Source organism: Macaca mulatta, chromosome 20 (genome assembly GCF_049350105.2).
Source record: "Macaca mulatta isolate MMU2019108-1 chromosome 20, T2T-MMU8v2.0, whole genome shotgun sequence".
Lineage (NCBI taxonomy): Eukaryota > Metazoa > Chordata > Mammalia > Primates > Cercopithecidae > Macaca > Macaca mulatta.
The window spans coordinates 71639499-71666328 of NC_133425.1; the positions used below are offsets into that span (position 1 = coordinate 71639499).

Sequence of the window (26830 nt, forward strand, 5' to 3'; positions counted from 1 at the left end):
TTGTGTGTATATGGTGTATGTGTATGAAAATGACTCAGCATACTATTTTCTAATGTAGATATACTAACAGAATTCATTAAAACATATTGTAGATGTAACTAGTGTATATAAATTTTTTAATGAAAAGACTAAAGCTATAGTTTCACTGTTTGCAACTGATATCAAGGTTAATGTGGAAATTCTAATATGACTGAGAAAAGTCAAATAAAATGTAATACAGTTTTGGATAAGCATGGAGTAATGAGAGTGATGTTCATTTCTTCTCTAACTGAAGAAAACAATGATGAACTCAAAGTACCCAGCTGCATTTTCAATTGCACAACCTTCCATGAAATGTTTGGTTACTCTATTACTAAATTTCACTAGTGAATGGAGACTTCCATGGTTTCCTGTACCCCATTTTACCAAGAATCTTGCCGTGGCTCAGCAGTAAAAGGACCAGGATGATAAGCCAATCTGATATAGCACATAATTTTTTAAAAATGCAATTATGTTTTAGGCTGAAATAGTTAAAACGTTATTTCCGGTTTGAAAAGCCCCTACTTAAATGCCTGTATACCCACGTGCACTGAATACTCTTTATTTGCATCTGAAAATTAGCTAAAAATTAGAGCTAATAATCATTGGAAGTTCTAGCTGAGAGATTACTCCAGGAGAAGACTAGTTTGCTGAGTTGCGTTACCAGATTGTAGAATAGTGTTTCTCAGCTTTGGCACTTACTGACATTTGAGACCAGGCTATTCTTTGTGGTAGAAGGCTACCCTGTGCTTTGTCAAATGTTTAACAGCACCCCTGGACTCAACCCAGTGGATGCCAGAAGTATCATCTCTTAGTTGTGATGACAAAGGTGTCTTCAGATATTGCTAATGTTTACTGAAAGTAGGGAGCAGGAGGGCAAAATTATCTCTGGTTAAGAACCTCTGGAATTGGAATGTGGTCCTTAGCTTTTCTAGTCTAGATCCTGTGTTTTGTTGGTGCAGTCAGAGAAAACTGGTTTTCTGGAATTAAACTCAGGAGACTTATGCTTAATCCAGAATTCCAATTTATTATGTAGAGAAAAATATCATGTTTACTCCAGACTGATTATTACTCTTTGAGGTTCCCTTCCTCTCTTGTCAAGACTGTTGAAGATCAAATGGGAAATAAATAGCCTGGCAAACCTGGAACTGGAGTACACACTCCTTGAGAGAGAATCTATTCATGCTATTACGGTGTCTGATGGAATTCCTATGCTTCAAACCTAAAGAAATAATAATTATAGTCATGGTATTCTTACATGGTGGATTCTGGCCCCTGACTCGTGTTACAGATATGGTTCTACCACAATGAGAAGAGCAAATTAATAGAACTGTGTTCAATGATCTCATCTGTAAGAGAATAATAATATATTAACAAAGAGGGGTAAAGATTAGTTACTGTGTGTGGCAAGATTATAACTTCCTAGCACAGAGTGCCCTCTTAATGTGTCTTAGTTATTATTAGTTCTGTAAGAATAACTACAATATATCATCATTAAATAAATATACAACAGACTGTAGGGGCAGGTATATGCTCACGGTAAAGAATAATAAGGCCGTGTAACCACCAAGGTCAACAACCAAAACTTGACCAAATATCACAAGCCCCCTGTGTGCCCTTCTGTTTTCCATATTACATGTCTTTCTCCCCACAAATGGAAGAAGTACCCCTTCTTTTGTTTTAATTCTGCTCTTTTAAAGTTAGAGGTAGAACAATATTGATTCTTAATTTATAGTTGGCAAAAACGAACAATAAATATATGTTCCCTAGAGTGATTGCACCAGAGAGGCATTACATCCAAAACATCAACCTGAATCTACATAATTGATTGTGAATTGCAGTTAAACACCCTTTTCACCACATTTATACCCGCAAGCTGAAAATGATTTTAAAAATTCCTAGTTCTAGTAAACACACACCCACATATGAGCCCTCCTTCCATATATGGAATGCACTCACTTGTGTGCGTAAACATACATGCCATAGTTTCCACAGCATACTAAAACATTTTTGTTGTTGCCTGTAATTGGCAATAATCAGAATTTCCTTCACCCCTCCATGGGTTGTTTATTTGTCTATGTCTACACTATTCTTGAATTACAACTGGATTGGCTGGCGTTAGTACTTAAGCTAGTCAATAGACATGCAGGAGCTGTCTGTTGTAATAGTGAAAGAATTTAAGGTAAGAGTAAGAAAAAGTAGACTTTGAATGAAATTGAGACAACCTTGAAAAGTAAAATGCTACCTCAGGTAAGTTCTTGGGAAAGGCATTCAAGAACAAATTAGGTTCAGGTATAATAAACTTAATAAAATTTCAGGTGAATCTAGATAATTTTAGATTTATTTTATTTAAATTAAATCACCATTAATTAAAACATTTGGGACGGTAACCCTGTATAATTTTAAATTACAGAATGTATATGTTAAAAACTAAATGGGAGAGAAATATTTTTCTGATTAGAGCAAAAATGGGAACAACTTAAGAGTATAATATAAAAGGCAAATATGCTTTAAAGATGACATCGAATGAGGAATTGGCTGAATAAATTAAACATGTATGGATTTCATGATACACATGAGATTATTCTTATGCTTTCCCTCATTCTTTGTGCTTTATCTTTTAATATTAGAAGCAATATATGTGATACACATAAAAGGGTAGATAGACGATAAATATGTGTGCACATTAATATGTATATATACATATTGATACATATGTAAATGTATGTGCATGTGTATGTTATATATTTTATATGAAACATAATTAGAAGCCTGTGACTATGCCACTATTACCACAAAGGGGTCCCAATCCAGACCCCAAGAAAGGGTTCTTGGATCTTGCGCAAGAAAGAATTCAGGGCGAGTCAGCAATGCAAAGCAAAGGCAGGTTTATTAAGAAAGTAAAGTGGTGAAAGTTCAGCAACTCCATAGACAAAGTAGGGCATTCCTGAAAGTAAGAGGAATAATGCGTCCACCCTTGGTACAAATACTTGTGTGTGTGTGTGTGTGTGTGTGTGTGTATTTATATAGGATTAGAAAAGATCATAGGGAGATGAGCTCTGCTACAAGGGTTCGTGATAAAGGATTAATTTTCTTAATTACTATATTTTGCAAGAATCAACTAATATCTTTAAAGCAAAATTAGGAATGCTTTTGTTCTCGATACTGGGATATCAGGACCCGCCTAAGTCTGGGTCTGTTTAGTAAACATTATCAGTCTGTTCCCTTAACTCTAAGCGTCTGGAGGCTAGGAATACCTAACTTTCTGGGAATGCAGCCCAGCAGGTCTCAGCCTCATTTCCCTGGCCCTCACTCAAGATGGAGTCACTCTGGTTCTAACACCTCTGACACCACCTACCCCCAAATTAGAGCATTCCATCACATTAAAACTGTATACATGTATGTTGATTCCGCTTTTCTCTCAAGGTAGCCAAGATCCTGAGTTTTGTAACTTTCATTTCTTTTTGTAAAAGTAGTTTTTTAAGCTCATATATGTTCCTAAACAACATACAGTATTACTTAGCTTTGCTTTTTAAGATTTTCAAAATGATCAACATATTATATATTATTTATAACTAGTTTTTCTCAAAAATGTCACTTCTAAGATTCAACTATTCTGTTTTGTGTTGTTGTTTCTTTTACTGGTGTATATTATTCTATTGTGAAAAGCACTATGTTTTATTCTTCTGCCATTGGATATCTTTTTGTCAATTTTTTTTTTTTTTTTTTTGCGCTATTATGAGCAACATTGCTAGAAATCATACATGTCTCCCGGTGCACAAATGCAGGCTCCTCTGGGAACTTTTTTATTTTCATGGACACAAAATTACTAGTATTTGTATATCACCTTTGGGTAAAAAGACAAAACTCCTTGAGACTGAGGGTTCATCATAGGAGGACTTACGTATATTAAAGGAACTGGTGGAACATAGGGCATGGGAAAGTTCAGATATACAACTAATGAAAAGTGGTTTTTATTAAAGTGGTTGCTCAAGTTTATACTCCCACGAGCAATGTGTCAGAGCTTCTCTTGGCCTACATTTTGCCAGTCTAATGTCCATAAATTAGTATCCTTTCATAGTCCCAGTTTACATCTCTTTTTGCTGATAAGTTTGAGGATCAATTTATATAGGATCTGTGCTGTGAAGTCTGTTTTTTGAGAGAGTCTTACTCTGTCACCCAGGCTGGAGTGCAGTGGTGTGATCTTGGCTCACTGCAACTTCCACCTCTGGGGTTGAAGCGATTCTCCTGCCTCAGCCTCCCGAGCAGCTGAGACTACAGGCATGTGCCACCACGCCCTGCTAATTTTTTATTTCTAGTAGAGATGGGGTTTCACCATGTTGGCCAGGCTTGTCTTGAACTCCTGACCTCAAGTAATCTGCCTGCCTCAGCCTCCCAAAGTGCTGGGACTACAGGTGTGAGCCACCACACCAGGCTGTGCTGTGAAGTCAGATCGTGCCTTGTGTTATTTTTGTTAATGTGTGTAATGATTTAAGGGTGGTTTTTGTTTTACTTTATTTTGTATTTTATTTTCCTTTATTTGGAATACTAATTGTATACTAGGTTATAGATTTTTCAAGTACTTTCTCCATTTTGTGATTTTTCTTTTTAATTTCTTTACAGTGTCTTTTGGAAACCTTAAGTATTTAATTTTCGTACAGCTAAATTTGCGAATCTTTTATAATGAGGTATAACCCTTTCTACCTTAAGATACTATTTTATTATATAATTTTATGATTTTAAAAATATTTTCATATTCTCCTGTCTTCGGGTTCTTTTTCTTTTCTCACTGAACTTACTAGACTTCTAGTAGAATAGCCCCTATAAGTAGTAGGCATATTTTTAGAGATCTTAGATCTTAGTTTTTGATGTTGTTGTTTTACTTGTTTGTTGTTTTGTCTATTGATTCCACGAAAGCCATCAGCACTAACTAACCCCAATGTGGCGTTGTTCCTCCTGACAGATGACTGTGATGATCCTCTTGTGTCTGCCTTGCCTCAGGCATCCTTCAGCAGTTCTTCCGAGCTCTCCAGCAGTCATGGTCCTGGATTCGCAAGGCTGAATAGAAGAGATGGTGAGTCTGCTTTTCTCCTCTGACTGGCCCATCTCACTAGTTTTTCATTATCTTTGCATAAAATCATTATGAATGATATATTGTAAAAGTAAATTTCTGAATAAGCAAATGGTTAAAACTCATGAGACGTATATGACATCTAGCTTCTGTTCTGGAATGTGAAAGAGACACATCATATATTACAGAGAGTTGAGTTCCTTCAATCTGACGAGCTTTTTATATATCTTACAAAATATTTTCTACAATAATATACAATCCTTATGGGCACATTAGGGATGAAAATTTAATTGGCCTTCAGTTTCAAGTTAAGTAATTTTCAAAAATGCTAATTATTTAAAAATAATGATCCCCCAGTGTTTTGGATTCTCAGTGCGGTTGATTTTCTTATCAGTTGAAGAATAGGAACATAACAAGATTTTCGTGGTCCTTTAGGAGTACTCAGCCAGGTGTGGCGGTTCATGTGTATAACGCCAACAATTTAGGAGGCTGAGGTGGGAAGATCACTTGAGGTCAGGAGTTCGAGACCAGCCTGGGCAACACAGCCAGACCTTGTCTCTACAAAATAATAAAAAATAAATTCACCTGTGGTGTATGCCTGTAGTCCCAGCTATGGCTGAAGCAGGAGGATCACTGAACCCAGCAGTTGGAGACTACAGTGAGCTATGATTGTGCCACTGAACTAGCGCGTAGGTGACAGAGTGAGACCCTGTCTCAAAGACACTTGAATATGTTAAAAGGAAACTAAAGATAATTAAATGGCACCTTGCTGTAGAAATAAGACAGAATTTCAAAAACACTGTGTACTTAGAGACAGAGGATCACTGTGATCACGCTTGGCAATGCTAATACAGAAAACATTTTAACAATCATAAAAAGCGGACAACAACATCATGCATTATTAAAACCGTGTTTCTCCCATTTATTATCCTCTTTCTCTCATGCCAACATCAGTCAGTCACTTCTAATTTTACTCTTTGATGTTATCCTTAATATGTGCTTAATGCTTGAGCACACTGAACATTGGACATGACAAATAGGTAAATGTGTGTATGTGTGTGTGTGTGTGTATTTTGCCATCTGGTATACATGATATATATCACACATAGTTCTCACTACAGTCTAGATATAACACTTTAACATGATTTTAAGCTTAAGTTTAAAGATTTCATTTCATATTATTGGAGATACCCACTTTTGTGTGCTTCTGAATGTGAAGATGTCAATGGAGAGTGAGAACTGAGATCCTTCTATCAAATGGGAAATTGGGGGGGGTGCTTGAATATATTTGAGTGGATAATGCTAGCCTGTTCCTTTTGAGTGACTTGCAGTGAGAGTTATTGGTCACATAGGACTGTCTTTTCCTCTTTGCAATTCGGAGTCCCTGACCAATCAGTGGACTTTCCTAGCCTCTCTGATGGCCATTCCAGACCTTGTACCTATGGAGCCACCAGCAGGAATGCTGTTATTGCAATGCTAATCCTAGAATAGGGTCTCCATCCTGTGCTTCTTTATAAAGAACAGCAGAGTTTGACATTTACCACCACTTCATCTGAGTCATAAAAGCTTCACAGAATGTGGGCCAGTGAAAGGAACACAACATTTTAATTTATCTGTTTATCTTGATTTCCTTTGTTGAGGTTCAATACATCACAAAAATGTATGTTATTAATTAGATCAAATCATATTTTTCATTAATTTATATACTCATCAGGAGTCTCCATCAGTGGGACTCATTTTCATTCTTAATTCATTTCTATGGCTCTTGGTAAAACACAATATCAAACTTCATGAATCTCATTTACATGTTAATGAAACCGAGACACAAAACAGGATCATTTTAATTATCTTTTGCTGGTTGTCAACCTACTTGATTACATTTTTCTTTTTTATTTAGTTTTTCTTTTTTTCCCCTATTAATTACATGAAGTTTTCACAAAGGAACATCAGATTTTCAGTGATTTATTAAAGGCTATATTTTATTTCTAGTATTGAAACATTTATCATAGTATTTCATTCAGGCTAGGAAAAAGCATTCAGCCAAGTCTACAGTCATATGTAAATAAACTAAATCAGCGAATAAAGGTCCTAGTATCTTAGATACACAGAATGACCTCTTTCCTACAGAATTATGAAAACTTAGAGCCAAAGAATAGACCAAAAAAATGAGAAAGTTACTCACTTATTTTCCATCTGTGCGATAAGAAGTGTCAAGGATAATACTGTGAAAATGAGTGGGGCCCTAGTAATGAGGGAAGGAGATCAAAAAAGGCTACCATTGCTGAGTGCCGTGGCTCACACCTGTAATTCCAGCACTTTGAAAGTCTGAGACAGGAGGATCACTTGAGCTCAGGAGTTTGAGATCAGCCTGGGCAACATGACAAAACTCCATCTCTACTACAGATACAAAAAAGTTAGCCAGGCATGGTGGTATACACCCGTGGTCCTAGCTACCCAAGAGGTTGAGGCACAAGAATTGCTTGAACCCAGGCGGTGGACGTTACAGTGAGCCAAGATTGTGCTATTGCACTCCAGGGTGACAGAGTGAGACTCTGTCTCAAAAGAGAGAGAGGGAGGGGAGGAGAGGGGAGGATTACCATTAAACATACTTTCCATTTGATGGGTGCTAATTTAATTTCACCACATGTGTGCTGTTATGGGTTGAACTGTGTCCTCATAAAAGATTTAAATCCTAACCCAAATACCAATGAAGGTGACCTTATTTGGACATAGGGTCTTAGCAGATATCACCAAGTTAAGATGAGGCCATACTGGATTAAGGGGTGGGGGTCTAAATCCAGTGACTGGTGTCCTTATAAGGAGTGTGAGATTTGGAGAGATAGAGAGACGGATAAGACAGAGTAGACTAGGCGAAGATGGAAGCAGAGCTTGAAGTGATACAGCTGCAAACCAAGAAATGCGAAGGATCGCCAGCAACCATCAGAAGTTAGAAAGAGGCAAAGAGGGATTCTTCTCTAAGCCCACAGAGGGAGTACGGCCCTGCCTGCAGACATCTTGATTTGAGACTTCTAGTTCCCAGAACTGTGAGAGAATAAACTTACATTCTTTTAAGATGCCCTGTTTGTAGCACTTTGTTACTGCAGCCCCTGAAAACAAATACAGATTTTGGTACTAGACGTTTAGTGTCACTGGAATAAACACCTTAAAATAGGAAAGTGGCTTTGGAATTGAGTAATGAGCAAAGGTTGGAAGAATTTTGAGGCACATGATAGAAAAAAACTTAGATTGCCTTGAAACGACTGTTGGTGTAAATACAAAGGTTTAAAGTGTATCTGGCAAGGGTTCAGAAAGAAAAGAGGGTCATGTTATTGGATGCAGGAGGGAAAGCAATCCTTGTTATAGAGTGGTAGAAAATTTGGTTGAATTGTGTTCTACTGTTGGGTAGAGATTAGAGCTTGTAAACAATGAACTTAGATAATCACCTGAGGAGCTTTCTAAGCAAAATAGAAAAGTTATGCCTTTGTTTCTCCTTAAGCTTATAGCAAAATGTGTGAGGGAAGATATACATTGAGAAAGAAACTGATAAGCAAAAAAGGCAATCAGACTTGATGGTTTGGAAAATTCTTGGCCTATTCATATTGCAGAAGATGGGAAATTTCGAATCCTCTGAAGAGAACATCATGGATGGGTTAGATAAATTTTGCTAAAGAGATTAGGCATGTGACTCTTTAATCCAATCAACCATCCAACAGGAATCCAGGAATAGAGATAAGGTTATCCAGGAAAGATAGCTGTATAGTATTTTCATTGTTGGAGTTTCAGTATAGCTTAAATTTTAATGGGCAATTTAAGTTAAATATACATTGACTCTTAGTGTTGTCAATGTGGAGTTCAAGCAGGTTCTAGTGTCCCAGTTGATAGTCTAAATGTGTCCTTAGTACATTTAGAATCCAGAATATGAAGAATCCACATCTTTTAGTAGTGTTATAATCCAAATGTAAGTCTTTATTTTAATGTACTTGGACAACCTTGGAAATGAGTGATTGCAAATTGATATATTTGTGTACAGGAAAAAGAATAGTAAATAAAATGATTGTCCAAAGCAAAAATAATATATTTATATGTGTGAGTAGAAACATTTATATGTACACCTCTTTAAGTATATAAAAGATGGATTACATAAGTTGACAAATACTGTGAGTTTCCTCTCACCTATTCTGTAAGATAAGAATGTTTTCTGATGTTAAAAAATTGGATATTTGTCTATCATAATATTTCCTGATGTTAAAAATTGGATATTTGTCTTTCTTTTTCCATTTGCTCTTTTTTAAACCACAACTGCACCCTTCTATTCTAAATGCTTGTTAAGCAATGTCTTCCCAATACCTATAGAATTTGATATTAAAATCAAACATTTATCTATAGCGGAATTAGCTTACTTGGTTAATTGACAGAGATGACCCCCATTCATGGATGGATCTCTACTAAGAATAATTATAACATTCCATATAGCGTGGTTTGGCAATTTTGACTGCCCTAAATTGTTGTGCTGCTTTGCAAACAACTATTATGGTTCAATAAATCTTCCAAGCTATGCATGTTGCATGTCAGTGCTTACGAGGATAGATCCCTAAAGATAAAAAGTAGTAGGTGCTTTTTTTGAGGTAGATATTTCCCGGTGTTAAACATATTATATAAAAAAAACCTTTGTAGGCCGGGTGCGGTGGCTCACGCCTATAATCCCAGCACTTTGGGAGGCCGAGGCGGGCGGATCATGAGGTCAGGAGATTGAGACCTGTCCTGGCTAACACAGTGAAACCCCATCTCTACTAAAAATACAAAAAAATTAGCGTGGTATGGTGGCAGGTGCCTGTAGTCACAGCTACTTGGGAGGCTGAGGCAGGAGAATGGCGTGAACCTGGGAGGCGGAGGTTGCAGTGAGCGGAGATCACACCACTGCACTCCAGCCTGGGCAACAGATCGAGACTCCATCTCAAAAAATAAATAAATAAATAAATAAATGAAACCTTTATAATAATTAAATTTTAAAAATCATAGTATTAATATATTTAATAACCAATACTTTCTATATGAAAAAAGAATAAGACACAACTTTTGTACAGGATTGAAAAATTTCAAGCCTAGAGAAAGGGGAACCTGGCTGGCACAATTGGTGTGAGTCTGACGTTTGCCCGAGAGGTCCCATGACCAGGCTGGGGCAGGTGAACTTCAATGACTGAGTTTGTTGCACTGGAGATGCCCTGTACTTGTGGAGTTTGTCGGAGAACAGAACATGCCAGCAATTTATTTGCTTGTAGACCAACTCATGATATTCAGAATCTGATGTGCTGAGAGTATGTCTTTGGCAACTGAAAAATTACTTGAACTGCAAGGGGCCCCTGACTTCCTGCTGATCCTGGCTGTGGTGTGATTTATTAGCACTGCCTGATATTTCTGTCTTGTGCCCTAATTTTTTCTGGGTTTGGGCCCTGTCTTAAATTCACAGGGGTACAGCTCTTAACGTTGTGATGGGGGTGCTAATCTGACTCAAACTCTGAATAGTCACCCCTAACAGTCATAGAACTTGCTTCCCAGACACACTTGGACTTCAGCTCCTCCACTCTCCTTCTCCTTTGTATTCTTTCCTGCAGATCATAAAATTTTAGGTGAGGAGCGACTTCTTTGGTGTTAGATATATCTGGAATTAATTCAGTATTCTTGGGTCTTAATCACTACTACATTTTACTCTCTTAATGATTGCCGAGATATTTCGCCACCAAACTTTAATTTCCTATGGGAAGAGCAGGGATAACAGTGAGATGGTACTGTCTTTCTGAAAATGATGGTGGCACCGTGATGGGGCCACATAAATTACAAAAACACAGTGCTGTACAAACGTTAACCAGTTTCAAAGTGTGTCCTGCCAGTTAACCCCATTTTAGCAAACTATATGTACTCATTATATAAAGGTAATCTCAGGGAATTCTGACCTCCACAGAACTATGCTGGGAGGAGCCAATTTATCCCTCTTTTTTTTTTTTTTTTTAAAAAGACACAGTCTCACTTTGTCACCCAGGCTAGAGTGCAGTGGCAGAATCTCAGCTCACTGCAACCTCTGCCTTATCGGTTCAAGCGAGTCTTGTGCCTCAGTCTCCTGAGTAGCTGGGTGTATAGGCATGCACCACTAGACCCAGCTAATTTCTTTTTGTATTATTAGTAGAGACCGGGTTTCTCCATGTTGGCAAGGCTGGCTGTGAACTCCTGACCTGAAGTGATCTGCCTGCCTCAGCCTCCCAAAGTGCTGGGGTTACAGGCCTGAGCCACTATGTCTGGCAGTATTCCTGATTAATTATAAAGCAAAACAGAGTCAAACAATGAGTTTTCTTAATGTTTGTTACTAGATTGAAGTAAAGCTAAAACATTCTGATATATCCTTAGTCAAAATCTGTGAATTAGGGCGATATGATGGTTTTATTTAAAATATTTTTACCTTTTTTTTTAAAGTTAGTCTGGATATAGTTTGTGAAGTTTAAAAAAAACTTACTGAAACATTAACATTTTGATAAAGGTTGGAAAATACAGTTCCAGATTAATTTTATGATCAGTGATGTATCACTTGTGCTAATAAATTATATTTTGTATACCAGCCTTGAGAAAGTGAAATAAAAATAAGTGAAGGTTTATGCATTTATTTCTAAACATGCTGATATCGTCTATTTGTTAAAGCAGTGGAGAGTTTGCTGCCACTTGCAAGATTAATATAGAATCGCTTCTTTTGTGTCGATTCTTTTGATTTAACACCATAGATGACTGTGCACCTGCCGGGCCAGTTCCCTTCTGGCTTTAGACATTGCCCTCCCTCCTTGGCCCCTTCCTTAGAAAATGCTCCAGCTTCTCTGATCTGCCTGCCAGCGTCTTGGTGCTTTTTCCATCTTACCCTTTATCGTCCTTGTCTGCTCTGTGGCCCACAGTCTTCAGCTCTAAATCAGTCTGATGGTATCATCCATGGGAATACGCCAAGTAGCTAATCCTGAGTAATGTATAGTTCTGAAATCAGGAAAACTAGATTATAATACTAAAGTGTGAATGGCTTTGAGGAAACGACATTACCCCTCTTTCTTTCCCCCTTGGTAGAGGATTGAATTTGAGAATCTCTAAATTCTATGACAACATACTCTTTTTATGTGTAATATTCTATTGGCAATGTAGCTGTCTTCTCTTTCTAAGTCTTAGAAATCTTTAAAGCACGTGAGCAAGAGAAATTAGTAGCCCTTCAATAAGAAGGTAAGGGGAGTACCTTAAGGCAGATTATCCTTCTAAGTTTTCCTCAAACAAGATGACACAGGATGCTCCTGCCTTAGGACATGTCTTCAGCTTTCATAAAATACGGGAATTCAAAATATAAATGTGATCCAACCGGAATTGACACAGTGGCCAATAAAATATATGCAGAAAATTCAACATTATCACTAATACATGAACATTTCTTTTAGTATCCATCTGATATTTTCAGAGTGCTGAGTAGGACAATTTTACAGGTAGGCGCAATGAATAAACAATGAGTTCAGTGATCAAGGGTGTCTTTGGTTGGGCTATCCTAGAAGCACACCCGCAGCAACGTCTGAGGTGCAAGTGATTTATGAGGGCATAGTTGCCAGGAGAAAACTGAGAGCATAGGGGAAGCAGTTTAAGGAAGAAGAAACCAAATAATTTCAGAAATCTCAGGCACAGCTTAATCTCTCAAGAAACTCTGAGGGATACATTTTACCTAGGACTTTGCCTTACCTCAGGGTATAGGTAGAGTCTAGCATGGTGTCTGGCTCTATGAATAATTACTTTAGAAAAGTTAGCTGCTATATCATACAGCTGACAGCAGATTCGATGTCTTGTTAGGGCCCTTTTGCTGGCTTACTGACAGCCGTCTCCTCAATTTATGTTTACGCGACCTTTCCTGGTACATACTCATGGAAAGAGATCTCTCTCTGTTTCCTCTTCTTTTTTTTTTTTTTTTTGACCTCCCGGGTTGATGCCATTCTCCTGCCTCAGCCTCCCGAGTAGCTGGGACTACAGGCGCCTGCCACCTCGCCCGGCTAGTTTTTTGTATTTTTTAGTAGAGACGGGGTTTCACCGTGTTCGCCAGGATGGTCTCGATCTCCTGACCTCGTGATCCGCCCGTCTCGGCCTCCCAAAGTGCTGGGATTACAGGCTTGAGCCACCGCGCCCGGCTGTTTCCTCTTCTTGTAAGAGCATTAATCATATCATGAGTGTCCCAGCCTTGTGACAATGTAAACCTTATTACCTCCCAAAGGCTTCCTCTCCAAATACCATCACACTGGGGATTACGGCTTCAGCCTATGAGTTTTGTTGGGACACAAACATTCAGCCCATAGTAGTTAGCTGCATTTCCAGAAACTAGTAAACCAACTACTTGACATATCTGAGAGAAACCAAGACAGCCCACCCTCAGGGACAAAGATCCCCCCAAAAAGGAAATATCACGTAGTGAACCTGACATTTTCTGCACCAAATAAGTTTTAAAAATACATAAAGAAAAAGGGACAGAATAATAGAAGTAGACAGTACATATAGAAATACAAAATTATTGTTAATATATATCATTCTGTAGCTTAATGAACAAGTAGGCAAAAAATGGAAATACAAAAGATTTGAACAAAAAATATATAATGTATATTTATATACTGCGTGTAATATATATATCTCCAACTGCAGAATACACATTCTTATTAAGTATACTTAGAATATTTACCTAAATTTATGCTAGACCATAAATTGTTTCAATATATCTCAAAGGATTGAAATCATACAGAGTAAGTGCCCTAGCTATAGTGGAATTGAGCTAGAAATCATTAATTAAAGAATACTTAAAAAGCCAGAAAGGTGTGGAACTTAATACATTCCTCCAAAAGAAATCTCAGTGGAAATTAGGAAACATTTTAACTCAATGATAACAAAATGCTGCAGATCAAAGTTGTGAGATGCACTTTAGACCATAATTGATGGCCTTAATTACAACTATTACAAAAGAAAAAGGTTAAATGTGAATGATTTTTCCACGCGTTCATCCCAGAAAACTACAAAAAGAACAACAGATTAAGCCAAAAGTAAGCAAAAGGAAGGAAAAAACCCAAAATGCATTAATTAATAAAATGGAAAACAAGCATGTACTACAATCAATAAGAGAAAAATATAAGGATACTTTAACAAATTTTCTGCTAATTTTGAGAATTTCAATGAATTGAAAAAATATTTCAAAAACACAACCTACAAAACTGCACTCAAGAAATAAAAAAAGAAAATTAAAATATTTCTCTACCTACAAGAGAAATTTATCATTAAAAATGTTTCAACAGAGAAAACAAGTTAGCATGCCTTCAAATATGACTTCTTCCAAACACATTTAAGGATAGGACAGTAATCTTATACATTCTCTCCCGGAGAACAGAAAAAAAGTCAGAATACTCCCTAACTCATTCGAGGAGGCCAGCATAACCTTGATACCAAACACTGTCAAGGACAAACAAGAAAGGAAAATTAAAAGCCACTCTGTCTCATGAATATAAATGCAAAATGCTCTAAACAAAATATTAGCATACACGTGTGAAGGGCCTCAGACTCGGCCTCAGAATGAGAATACTTCCCCTCAGCTGGAATGTACATGTGCTCTGAAAGTGTGGTGCGTGGCACAATCACAGAGATATCAAAAGCCCAGGACTCCTAGCTTTCTTGCCTGATGCCCATTTATATGTGTCCTGAGCCTCTTCTCCAGCAGGGGACAGACCGATCTTGCTAAGAGATGGGAAAAGCTAGCAGTTGAAAACCAAAATAGTTCATTCACTCTTAGAGATGGTTAAAATTAAGATGTGTAGTTGTGTATTGGACCTGTCCTTTTTTCCAACTTTTATCTTAAAATCAGGGGTACGTGTGCAGGTTTGTTACAAAGGTATATTGCATAATGCTGAGGTTTTGGGTATGACTGAATTCGTCACCCAGGTGGAGAGCATAGTATCCATAGGTGGTTTTCAACCCCTGCCCTGTCACTGCCTCCCCCGTCTTGTATTCCTCAGTGTCTTTTGTTCCCAACTTTAGGTCCATATGCTCCCAATGTTTTAAATCCCACTTATAAGATAACTCATGGTATTAGGTTTTCTATTTCTGTATTAATTCTCTTAGGATAACGGTTTCTAGCTGTTTCCATGTTGCTGCAAAGGAAATGGTTTTGCTGTTTTTTTTTTATGGCTGTGTAGTATTCCATGGTGTATATATACCACATTTTCTTTGTTCAATCCATCATTGATGGGTACCTGGGTTGATACCATGTCTTTGCTGTTGTGACCAGTGCTGTGATAAGGACAATTTTTGTATGACACTTACATCCTCTTCACCCTCTCTCTCTCAGCCAGTATTGCAGTGACCAAGTCCAGCTTTCTACAGGTGCGATAGGGTGTCACCTAGGGCTGTATCACTTCCCTGTAGCTTCTTGCCCTATGGCTTCCCTGATGCTGATAGATGGTCTTCCCCTGGGAGTCCACTGGACTCATTCTAGTGGTGAGGGATGAGGAGCAGTGCCTGCCTGTGAGGCTAACCGTGCCAAAGAGGATGAGAGCTGATGGATAAAAGCTTTCTGCTTTTGTTCTCAGAGTGGAAAGTTCTGAGATGCATCTGATAAGGCTGCTCAGAAGTGTGTGTGGCATTGCCAGTAGCCTGTAGTTTTGCCCAAGTCAATAACACATTTCCTTTGGCCTTCCCTTATTATTGTTTCACCCCTTCCTGCACGCCACATCTGTCCTATGGGGTTACTTCTTTAATGTGAGCGCTTAAACTTTTGCCTCAAAGTCATGCTTGTCATCACCCAATGAAGTGGAACGAAATGCTTACTGATTCCTGTTCAGCAGAATTCCAAACAATTTATGTAGATTTTCCCCATTCAAGGAAGTAGAGCATAATTCTCTACCTCTGAAGTGTAAGATGTATATAACAACTTCCAAACTGTATATTATGGGGACTTCACAGTGGAGAAATCTGATGAACACCACCTCATCTAGGTGATCAAAGCTAATATCAGTGATAAGTTATATTGATGGTATGTACCCTTGATTTGATGCAATGAAAATGGCATTTTACCTCTGTGTTCCTGCTCTCAAAAACCTCTGGGAAAACAGTAGACCTACCTGAAGTATAGAACCTTCTACACGATACCTGACCAGCCATTCTCAGAAATGTTAAGGTTGTCAGAAAACAAGGAAAGCCTGAAATGGTCATAACCAAAAGGAGTCTAAGGAGACATGATGACTAAATGTAACATGATTCACATGACTAAACAACATGAAATGAACATGATGTAACCTTTATGGGATCCTGGAATACAAAAAGGACATTTAGTAAAAACTAAGGAGATCCAGACAAAACATGGGCCTTAGTTAATAACAATAATAATAATGTATCAATAGTGATTCATTAGTTGTGACAAATGTATCATATGCCTGTAAGATGTTGTTTTTTTGAGACAGAGTTTCACTCTTGTTGCCCAGGCTGGAGTGCATTAGCGCAATCTCGACTCACTGCAACCTCTGCCTCCGAGGTTCAAGTGATTCTCCTGCATCAACCTCCTGAGTAGCTGGGATTACAGGCACCCGCCACTATGCCTGGCTAATTTTGTATTTTCAGTAGAGACGGGGTTTCTCCATGTTGGTCAGGCTGGTCTCGAACTCCTGACCTCAGGTGATCCACCTGCCTCAGCCTCCCAAAGTGCTGGGATTACAGGCGTGAGCCACTGTACCCGGCACCTGTAAAGTGTTAATAGGAGAGGGGACTGGGCAAAGGGCGTTATGGGAACTCTATGTAATATTCTTGCAACTTTTCTGTAACTTAAAAGTATTTTAAAATAAAAAGTTTGGTAAAAACATGTAAATACTTCAGCTTTATTAATATGAAATGCAAAATGGCAATATGAAAAGAATATTTGTGTGTGTCTGTATAATAAAATATGGTAAAAACTCATTTGAGGAGGAGGGAAAGGAATGAAAAAATGCCATGCAAAAATTAATATGGACTGAATGTCACTTAACAGTTAGTGTGATGGGTGTTTAGGCATCCATAATTATCCAAAATGTCAGGAGGCTTGTGAAATAAACATCAAAGCCCCGGTGGAGCTTGCTTAGTCTGTTTCTCCCAATTAATTAGATTCTGAGTATGATGACATTGGAAAGAGTTGTTTGCTCTGGCAGTAGTAATACTTTCTATTTGCTTATAACTTTACTATTTATAGTTTTATAATTTAAAATCTGTTGCCATGCACTATCTCTGAGTTGTAACTGCAACCCTTCCAAAGGCTACTCTATAGATGTAGTTCCATGAGAAAAGGCATAGAAAAAATTGCATGATTTTTATAAAGACTTTCTTTTATTTTTCAAGTAAGACATTTTATCAAAGATTTTCTTCCTCAGTAGGAATTGAGTTATTAGCCTTAAATATGTAATAATTTAAATAGAAAGCTAGCTTAAAACGACATTTAAGTGATGTAAGGATTATTTGTTATTTTCTGCTACCTTTTTCTTTGATCTCTTTTTAAAAAGATTGATATATAATTAATAGTAACAATATAAAATAAATGGGACACATATAAAATAGATTATATAATTGGCTGTATAAAATATAACTGACTTTTATAATAGGCTATAAAAATATCTGACTGTATTAAAATGAAAAATAAAGTCAGAGGCTGTGTGCCAGAAAGAGAACGTTTATGTGGGTTTTTCCAAAGTCTCACCATTGAACTTGACTTTGTGCATGTCCTCCTTAAATGTGCCTGTCCTTCGCCAGAGCCTCAGGAGAAGGCCTTTGCTGACACTTCCCACATTTGTGCTAAAGGAAAAACACATCTCAGCAATCTTCTTTCTGGAATTTTTAATTGCCTGCTAGAATTTTCCAGCTGCCTGCAAGGTGTTTGTCTCACTTTATCAACTTAAGTTAAATACATCACCTCCAAACCAGCTGCTTCTTGTAATTATTTTTCTTTCTGGTTCCTGGTGGTTTTTTAAATCACCATGGTTTCAAATTCTTAGAATCACCTTTTATTTCTCCCTTGATCCCTCTTTCTGAAAAAGATGATAAATTCTATGTATCCATGGCTTGTAATCTCTCTCTCTCTTAAACTTATTTTATATTTCCATTGCTGCTACTCTAATGCAGTTCTTTGATTTTTATCCAAGGTTATTTAGGACCATAACTGGTCATGCAGTTTTGAGGCTTTCTTCAATAAAAATAAAATTTAAAGCACCATTGTGGCCTTGTTGTGTGCCTGCTTGTGACTTTCAGCCCCATCTCCATTGCCTGTACTGGTGTTTATGAATGCGCTTGCCAGTATCCAGCTAATATTCTGTAGTGGTTGAACAGATAATTTGGTAGTTTCAAAGAAAAAGGTATAAAAATTCATAAACATTTTACAAATTAAACTGGAAGATAATTTATGAATTGGCTACCGTTCACTAACAGTATAGTTTCTCTTAGCTAGCCCGTCTTTGTTTAATTTGTGTGCTATTTCTTATACTTATTAGATTTGCTCTTTTGCTTTTAGCACGACATGTCATCAATTCTGTGATTAGTAAAAATACATAAAGAGCTTACTGACGCGGAAAAGCATAAATGAAAAACAGTAAGAAATAGAAATTCAGAAAAATGTCATAAATATAAGGAATGACCATAATTTTAGGGCAAATATACATGAACTGGGATATTTGAATATTTGAATGTGGCAAGTTTTAAAAGCATCTAAATAGTGCTGGATGGATCTGTAAAAATTGGACTTTATTTGGTGAGTGATTATTTTACTCAAGTTTTTAACAATTGTGGTGAAATTCATGTAACACACAATTAACCACTGTGAAGTGTAAAATTTGGTGGCATTTAGTACTTTCACAATTTTGTGAAATCCCTGTATTCATCAGGTTTCAAAATATGTTTAAAATAGGTTTAGTTGATTGTTTTTTTTGTGGTCTATCATCTTGATTCCGTTTTCATTTATTTTTCTGTTTTTTCTTTTTTGTTTTTTTCTTAGTGATTACTCTGGGAATTAGAAATAATCTCTCAAATTTGTAATGATCTATTTTGAATTAACATTCTTTAGCTTTAATGGTATACAAAACCCTCTGCTTTTGTATAGCTTTGTCTCACCTCTTTTGTATGATTTTCACAAATTATATCCTTATGCATTGTGTGCTCTGACATAGAAACATAGTTATAATTATTGTTTTATGCATTTGTCTTTTAAATCATATAGGAAGAAAAGAGGAATTACAAACCTCCAATAAAAGAATATTTTCTTTTGTGTTTATGTGGTTTCCATACAGTGTTCTCTGTGGCTTTGCATACCATCTAGTGCCCTTTTCTTTCTGTCCAAAGGACTCCCTTTGGCATTTCCTGTTGTACAGGCCTACAAGCAATAAACTCCTTCAGCTTTGCTTATTTGCGAATATCACTTCTTCATTGAAAAAAGGTAATTTTACTAGATAAAGAATTTTTGGCAAATGGTTTTGTTTTTCTTTCAGCACTTTAAATATATCATCCCACTGCCTTTTGGCCACCATGGTTTCTGCTGAAACATCCGCTGTTGGGGACCCTTTATAGGTGACATCTTCTGACTTGATGCTTCTAAGATTTTTTTGTTTGCCTTTGACTTTCAACAGTTTGATTGTAATGTGTCTCATTGTAGAACTCTTTGGGTTTATCCAGCTTTGTGTTTAACCTTACTGGATGTGGTGATTCATGTCTTTTATCAAATTTGGAAAGTTTGGGACCAGTATTATTATTATTATTTTGTGAGACAGCTGTCATTCTGTCACCCAGGCTGGAGTGCAGTGGTACAGTCACAACTCACGGCAGCCTCCACCTCCTGGGCTCAAGGGATCCTCCTGCCTTAGCCTCCTGAGTAGCTGGGACCACACAGGCACACACCACTATACCACCTTAATTTTTGTCTTTTTTTGTAGAGATGGGATTTTGCCCTGTTGCCTAGGCTGGTCTTGAACTCCTGGGCTCAAGCAATTGGCCACCTCAACCTCCCAAAGTGCCATTATTATTATTTTTTTATAATTCACTTTTTAAACTATTTTTATTGATACATAATAGATGGACATAATATTATTTATTTAAATATTCTTTCAGCCATTTTCTCTCTCCTATCCTTCTGAGATTCCCATTATGCATACATTGATACACTTGATGGTTTTCCATAGGTCTCTTAGATTCTGTTCATTTTTTTCTTTTTATCATATTTTTTTCCTTTTTATCATATTCAGGGATTGGGTGATCCTAGCCAACCAACTTTCCCAGGTATGAATTTTCTACTTCAGTTCAATTTGGGTCAAAGGTGAGTCTTAGATACTGTCTGATGTTCAAGCAGTTTGTTCTGGCAGCACTTGTACCTGATGGAAAGTGGGAGCAGGTCGGTGGCACAGGCCAGATACAGTCAGGGGGTCAGATGACTGACTGACCAGGAAGGTCTGTGTCTAGAGACCATTCCCAGAGTTTTGGGAATTATTCCCCTTCCTTATACGTGTATGCAGTTTACACTCATTAACAGATGCTTCTTTCATAAAGGAAATTAAACTATTCTTATAAGGATAAGCTTTGTTTTAAGGTTTATGAGGGCTACATCTGTGCTGAGGTGGTCTTGTCACCTAGAAATCTCTGGGCTAGGGTTAGAAGTCCCCAGGCCAGGTCATGTCATACCACTAAGTGGCAGATAATGTAGGCCCCAAGAGATGTTTGAATGGGCCTTAGAGCTATCATTAATCTTATAGCCGTGATATGTCTCTTGTGTGTACTATGCTTTCTGTTCCTTGAATAAATATTCTCAATCTCTCTCCACATTCACTGTTATTTCTTCTCTCTGCTCAAATCTGCTGTTGAAACCCTCTAGTGAATTCATTTCAGTTGTTGTACTTTGCAACTCCAGAATGTTTATTTCATTCCTTTTCATAATTTATATCTCTTTATTGATGTTCTCTATTTGTTGAGACATCATTCTCCTATTTTTCATTAACTCCTTGTACATTGTTTTCTTTAGTTCTTTTAGCATATTAAAGATAACTGATTTAAAATCCATATTTAGTAGATCCAGTATCATTGCTTCCTTAGGGGCAGTTTCTATTAATTTCCCCTGCGAATGGGCTATACATTCCCCCTTTTTTTTTTGCATGCATCATTTTTTTTTGTTGTGGTTGAAAACTAGACATTTTGAATATTATAATGTACTAACTAAAAAATCAGATGATCTCTTCCTCCATAAAGGGTTTGTTTTTGTTGCTTGTGTGGGTTATAGGTTTTGTCTTGTTTTTGATTTTTTTGGTGACTTTTCTACTACTTTAAAAAAGTCTATTCTTTGTCACGTATAGTCTCTGAGGTTTATTTATTTATTTATTTTTAGCTTGTGGCCAGGTAGCGTTTTGACAAAAGATTTTCTTAGAAACTAGTGGAGAAAAGCCAAAATGAAATAAAACAAAAGCCCCTCCCAGTTTGTGCAGATTGGCTCTGTGTTGGGGCACCACTTCGCCAGGCCGTATAAAACTCTGCCTTATCTTTGACTTGCTGCTCACACACCTAATCCTGTAAGTTAGGTTCACTCTTAATCCCCCAAACTGTGTCTCTGATGAAAAAGTAGAATGAACCTTACAAGACTTTTAATTACCCTTCAGACAAAACTCTAATACTACAATTAAACTTTTCTAGGTAAAGCACAAAATAGTGCTTTTTAATATGGATTTTTAAATATTTTTTATATAATGGGAGTAGAACTACATACGTATCAAAGTTGTACTTCTACTAGCGAAAACACATCCTATTATTAATGTTATCCTTTGGGAAAAAGTACAATATGCTGTTTGCAAAATCCATCTATCAAAAGACACTGTCAAAACCCATTTTTTTTAGTGGCTTTGGACGTGCAGGAGACAATATTCTGAGTAAATGTTAGTAGACTCCTGCTTTATTCAATATGAGAGCTACTTATTTTCTGAGTTTTAATTCTGTTTCTGCCTAGATAAGAGCAAAACACTCAACCTTTCAATCTGGTTAACCTTGATAGCTTGTACTGTAGGAGCCATCAAGGCTAACCAGATGGAAAGGTTGAATTTTTCTAGTATTCTTGATCGTTTGGTGTATCGTGTTGTAGATTGGAAAATGCTGTGGGTCGGAATGAGGCAAGCACTCGATAGATACCAGAAGCTTTATTCCCAGAGGAGAGTTGGCAGACGGTTATCAAACTGAGGTCACAGGGGAGAATGGGGTGGGGTGAGGTGGGTTATTTTCATTGTAATGTGTGAAGTGATCAGTAGATTCTGCTTTTCTGCATGACAGTATGCTGGTTGATGTTGTGAAAGGTGAGCACATAAATTTCTGCAAGAAAGGATGAGATAAAAACATCTTAAGTGACAATAATAATTGCCTCAGAGGCTATTTCTATGTGTGAGATGATGTAGAAATAGACACGATATCCCTGCAAACCCTTCATCTCCCACCTAGCTCAGACAGGCATGAGTCACTCAATGCTTAAGAGAAAGCAGATCACTGCACAGCTTGGGAACATAGCTCAGTGCATACCCTTAAGGCTTAAAACATAAAGGATTTGAAAGGGAAGATGAGCAGGTGGAAGGCATCCCTTTTGTCCCTATCCTACTGAGAGGAAGGAGAGTTTGGAAAGGAAGGATGAGAGTAAGACATGAGCAAGCAAGTGTAAAGAATCACTTTCTCTGAAGCCCTGTCCTCAAACTAAGTCCAGAGTGAGAGGCTGTATGGAATCCTCCCTTCACATCCAGTTATCTGAATGTGAAAGATGTACTTAGAGTAGGTGCTTGGAGAAGAGACTGCCTGTCCAAAGAGAAGTCATGAAGTCATCCTGTTGCTGCCATGTGGAGGCTGCCATGTGACAAAAAACCCCTTATCAGCCCTGGAGAGCATGTGAGGAGAACTAAAAGCTGCTGGGGGTACCAAGAAGCACAGGAGGTGGAGGCAGTGCTGTTGGCAAGGTCTCACACCTGGGATGGGTGTGAGATATCAAAATGTCATGACCAAGTACATCTGAAACAGACCAACTCAGAGCAGAGTGGAAGCTGCTTGATGATGATAGGATTTTTCACTGTCCAGGCAGAAGTCCAAGAAGTGTGGCCCTTCCCCCACCACAGCTGCTCCTAGGACTAACTCCAGGGTTGATGGAAAGGTGGACAAATCCCTGTAGGCATGTTAAATCTGAAGGTGGCATAAATGTAATCCTGAATTGACTGAATAATCCGTGAACTGGACTGACTTCCTCTGGAATGATTAGATTGATTTTCTACATGAGAATAGAAACTAAAAATAGAAAATTAGATTGGGTTGGGAAAAAATGCAAATTTTCACATTTGAGGCTGTAACTGAGAAATTCATAACTGTAATATTATTCTAACTGCTTTGCTTAAGTAGCTTATCTCAGAGATATGTACAGTAATCTACTGGCCTGTGGGAGCCTACTGTGAACATCTCTTCCCAGCTCAGCATTACCAAGTTGTTAGCTTGAAATCTTCCATGGAGGGAGCATTTACACCACGGGAATTGACAAATACAACAAAGCAAGACTTTCCCCCCAGAAGAACAAGTTATTAAAGACTTACCAGCATACCACTGATCGGAACTTATCACTCACGAGCCAAAATATAATGATGTTGGATAAGAGATATTAGGCTTTATTTTAAAAATGGAACTGTGCTGTAAAAGACCTGAACCAGGTTCCCAGGACTTCATTATTTGTTGCTTTAAAAAGTAAACTTAGCAATTTGTTACTGTGTATATTCACAATGCGCTTACATGTTCTTTAGCATAGCTTAAATAACTTGTTCCCAGATGATGCACACCAACTAGGTGTGGTAAAAATATATATTCCAAGTTGAAACATTGAAACCTCCAGCTTTTGAGTTGACATGTTGGTTGATTTGTTGTTTGCTTTTTTGCTTAAAGGAGGACATTTCTTCATTCAGTGTCTATCTTTGATCAAAATATCCAGAAATCTCTGTTAGGGTCACAGAATCTTCTGTTTTTCTCAGTGACCTGTACACATGAATTAATTTTTTTTAATTTAATTCATATCAAGCATAAGAAGTTAAATCAACTTTCTTTGGAAGCCGCCCATGCAGATCAGACTAACCACTATCAAGCTGGGTATGGCTTGGTATGAGATTGCAAATACTATACTATCTTCTCATAAAACAACCTGAAATATTCATGAATATTAGTAGTGATCTTAAAATACTGTTTATTCTGTACACTTTAAATGTTGGATGGATTCTTTTTATTAATTTATCTAAAGTTGGTGATCAACATATATACCAAACACATACTAAGTGGATTTTGGATGCTGAAAGTCTGAGACTTAGGTTTCCTTAGCCTTGAATGAAAGATTTTCTACCATCTGGCTCCATTCTCCTTTCCTGCCTTGATGACCATTGCCCTCCTCTTGCCCCCTCTATTCCCTTTACTCCCTTCACTCCCTTCAGTCCAATTACTGCCATGCTGAAAGATGTACCTTGCATTGCTTTGCCCTCATGTCATTCTTCTGCTTGGAAGGCTCCAACCCTTCACTGTGGCCTTTCAATGTCCCACCCTGGAACCCAAGTGAAATGTGTCTGCTTCCCTAACCATTCAGCCAGCGGTGCTCTCCACACCCTAAACTTCTCAAGTGCTCATTCCATTTCAGTCCCCCTTGTAACCTGCATCACCTGCTGATGTGCTGTCTTATTATTTCATAAAAGAGGAACTCCAGGAGGAAATAACATCATCCGAGATGAAGAACAGACTCTGGAGACAGACTGTTTTCAGGGCTTGCCTGACTTTACTAGATCTTTGTAACCTTTCATAAGTGACTTTACCACCCTTTGGCTCAGTCTTTTCATGTCTAAGGTGGGGAAAAAAATTTCCATTGTGTAAGACTATTGTGAAAATCAAACAAATGAGGACAGTGAAGCGCTTAGTACATTGTAGAATACGGAAGTGATCTCTGTTTATAGCCAGCAGATCCAGAGTCATTCCCAGCAATTCTTTTGATTATGTGCTGATAAATATATTGGTCACATTTTGGTTTGGCTTCTAGGATGAAAATTGAAGGTAGTAGTAATGATTAGAATGATATTAATAAGCCCTTGGACACAGTAGTTTCTTTGTTTGAAATTTTGTGTGTGATCTAGTCCTAAAAGCTGTAACCAGAATATGCAATTAGGGAGATACATTCTATATGCTTTGCTATGAAAGGTGGCATTTAGAGATTTTTAAAAGAGTGGTCTTTTATAACTGTCTGGTGTCTTGTGCTGCCAGAGATCACTGAGCTTCCATAATGTTTATTAACAATTGGAAATGCCTTAAAGTGCGTAGTCACCCCCTCCCCATTCAACATATAACATCTCATATCTGTCTTCTTCCTAGTTTAAAAAGCTACTAGGATAGATTATATACAGTGTTTAGATTATTGAAAAATATAAACTTTAAATACTTAAACACTACATTAATTTAAACTTTAAGATATTTATGTTGAGATACTAGATCACATTAATATTCAGCAAATACTCATTTATGCATTGGAATTCAAAACACGTTTCAGACACTCCAGAAAAGATTGATGGGAATTAATCAAAACTATTTCTTAGAAAAGAAATGACACAAAGAGAATTTAAGATCCTTTGAAATGTCGCCTTTGCTCATTACAAAGGTCTGTCATTTTACTTTTGTTACAGGAAAGACAAAGCTCTTATAGCCCTTTGACCTGAAGTTATATCAGAATCTATCTAATTTATTTCCATTTCTCTGAATTTGACCGTATTAGAACAATAACAGCTCAACTAATGAGAAGCCTCACTTTTATGTTTGAGCAGTTCCCAAGTTTTGGTAAAAGTTCCATTCAAATATGGCCATGGCTTTCAAATACGAGATTTAATTCTTAGCTATTAATTTAACAAACAAAAGCAAATTCTGTTCTTTTATATTACAAAGCTCTTATATGTAACAAGCTAAATAATGGGAAAATTGATATTTTAACTGCAGCTGGGAGGTGGAGGGAAGGAAGTCCTGGCTGAGTGAGAGGCATAGGAACATGTGTAATTCAAATAAAACCGTGGAGAATGAGAACAGGTTTCATAGAGAAATGCACGGTTTTCTTAGGCTGCACTGTCAGATTGGGCTTGCGTTAAGTGCTGTGTCAAGAGGATGCCTTTTGTTACTAGGAAAAGTACTATCCCACCTGCTTTTACCAAAACAACTCTGGAAACAACAGTGAGAAGAGACTGGTTATTTAAGAGGCACATATTAAAGATCTCTAGGAAGGGAAGGCCATCAAGTAGGAACATAGTTTCCCAAGTTCCTCTCCAAATCCTATACACTTACCAAAATCCCACAGGCCTTGCTTCCTTCATTCTTATCACCCAAGGAGAGCTGTACCTATATTCTAAGTTATATCACTCCAGGTTATCCTAAATCATTTGTTGTGGCTCAGGTTTCCTGTTGCTTCAATTTACATTTTTCACATCTCCCTTGTACTAATGACTGTTGGTTCTCAGTACCACCATCCAGAATGTTTACAAACGACCACCCTGGACTTTGCCCTATCCCTCTCCAACATCTGATTGTGTGCCTACTATTTATGGGTTACCCACATCACCAAGTCTTGCCAATTCTATCTCGCTAAACTTTGTCTGATGCTTTCGTGTCTTCATTCAATACATATTTATAGGGAGTGTCCTTTGTGCC

General features: G+C 37.5%; 1 protein-coding gene across 1 annotated transcript in view; it reads left to right on the forward strand.

The window, feature by feature from the left end:
- CNTNAP4 (contactin associated protein family member 4) overlaps window positions 1-26830 on the forward strand; it is a 279240-nt gene that overhangs the window by 39847 nt on the left and 212563 nt on the right. The window contains exon 2 of the mRNA XM_028841115.2: window positions 4982-5092. Within this exon, the coding sequence (XP_028696948.2) occupies window positions 4982-5092 (111 nt within the window). The remainder of the gene's footprint in view (window positions 1-4981; window positions 5093-26830) is intronic.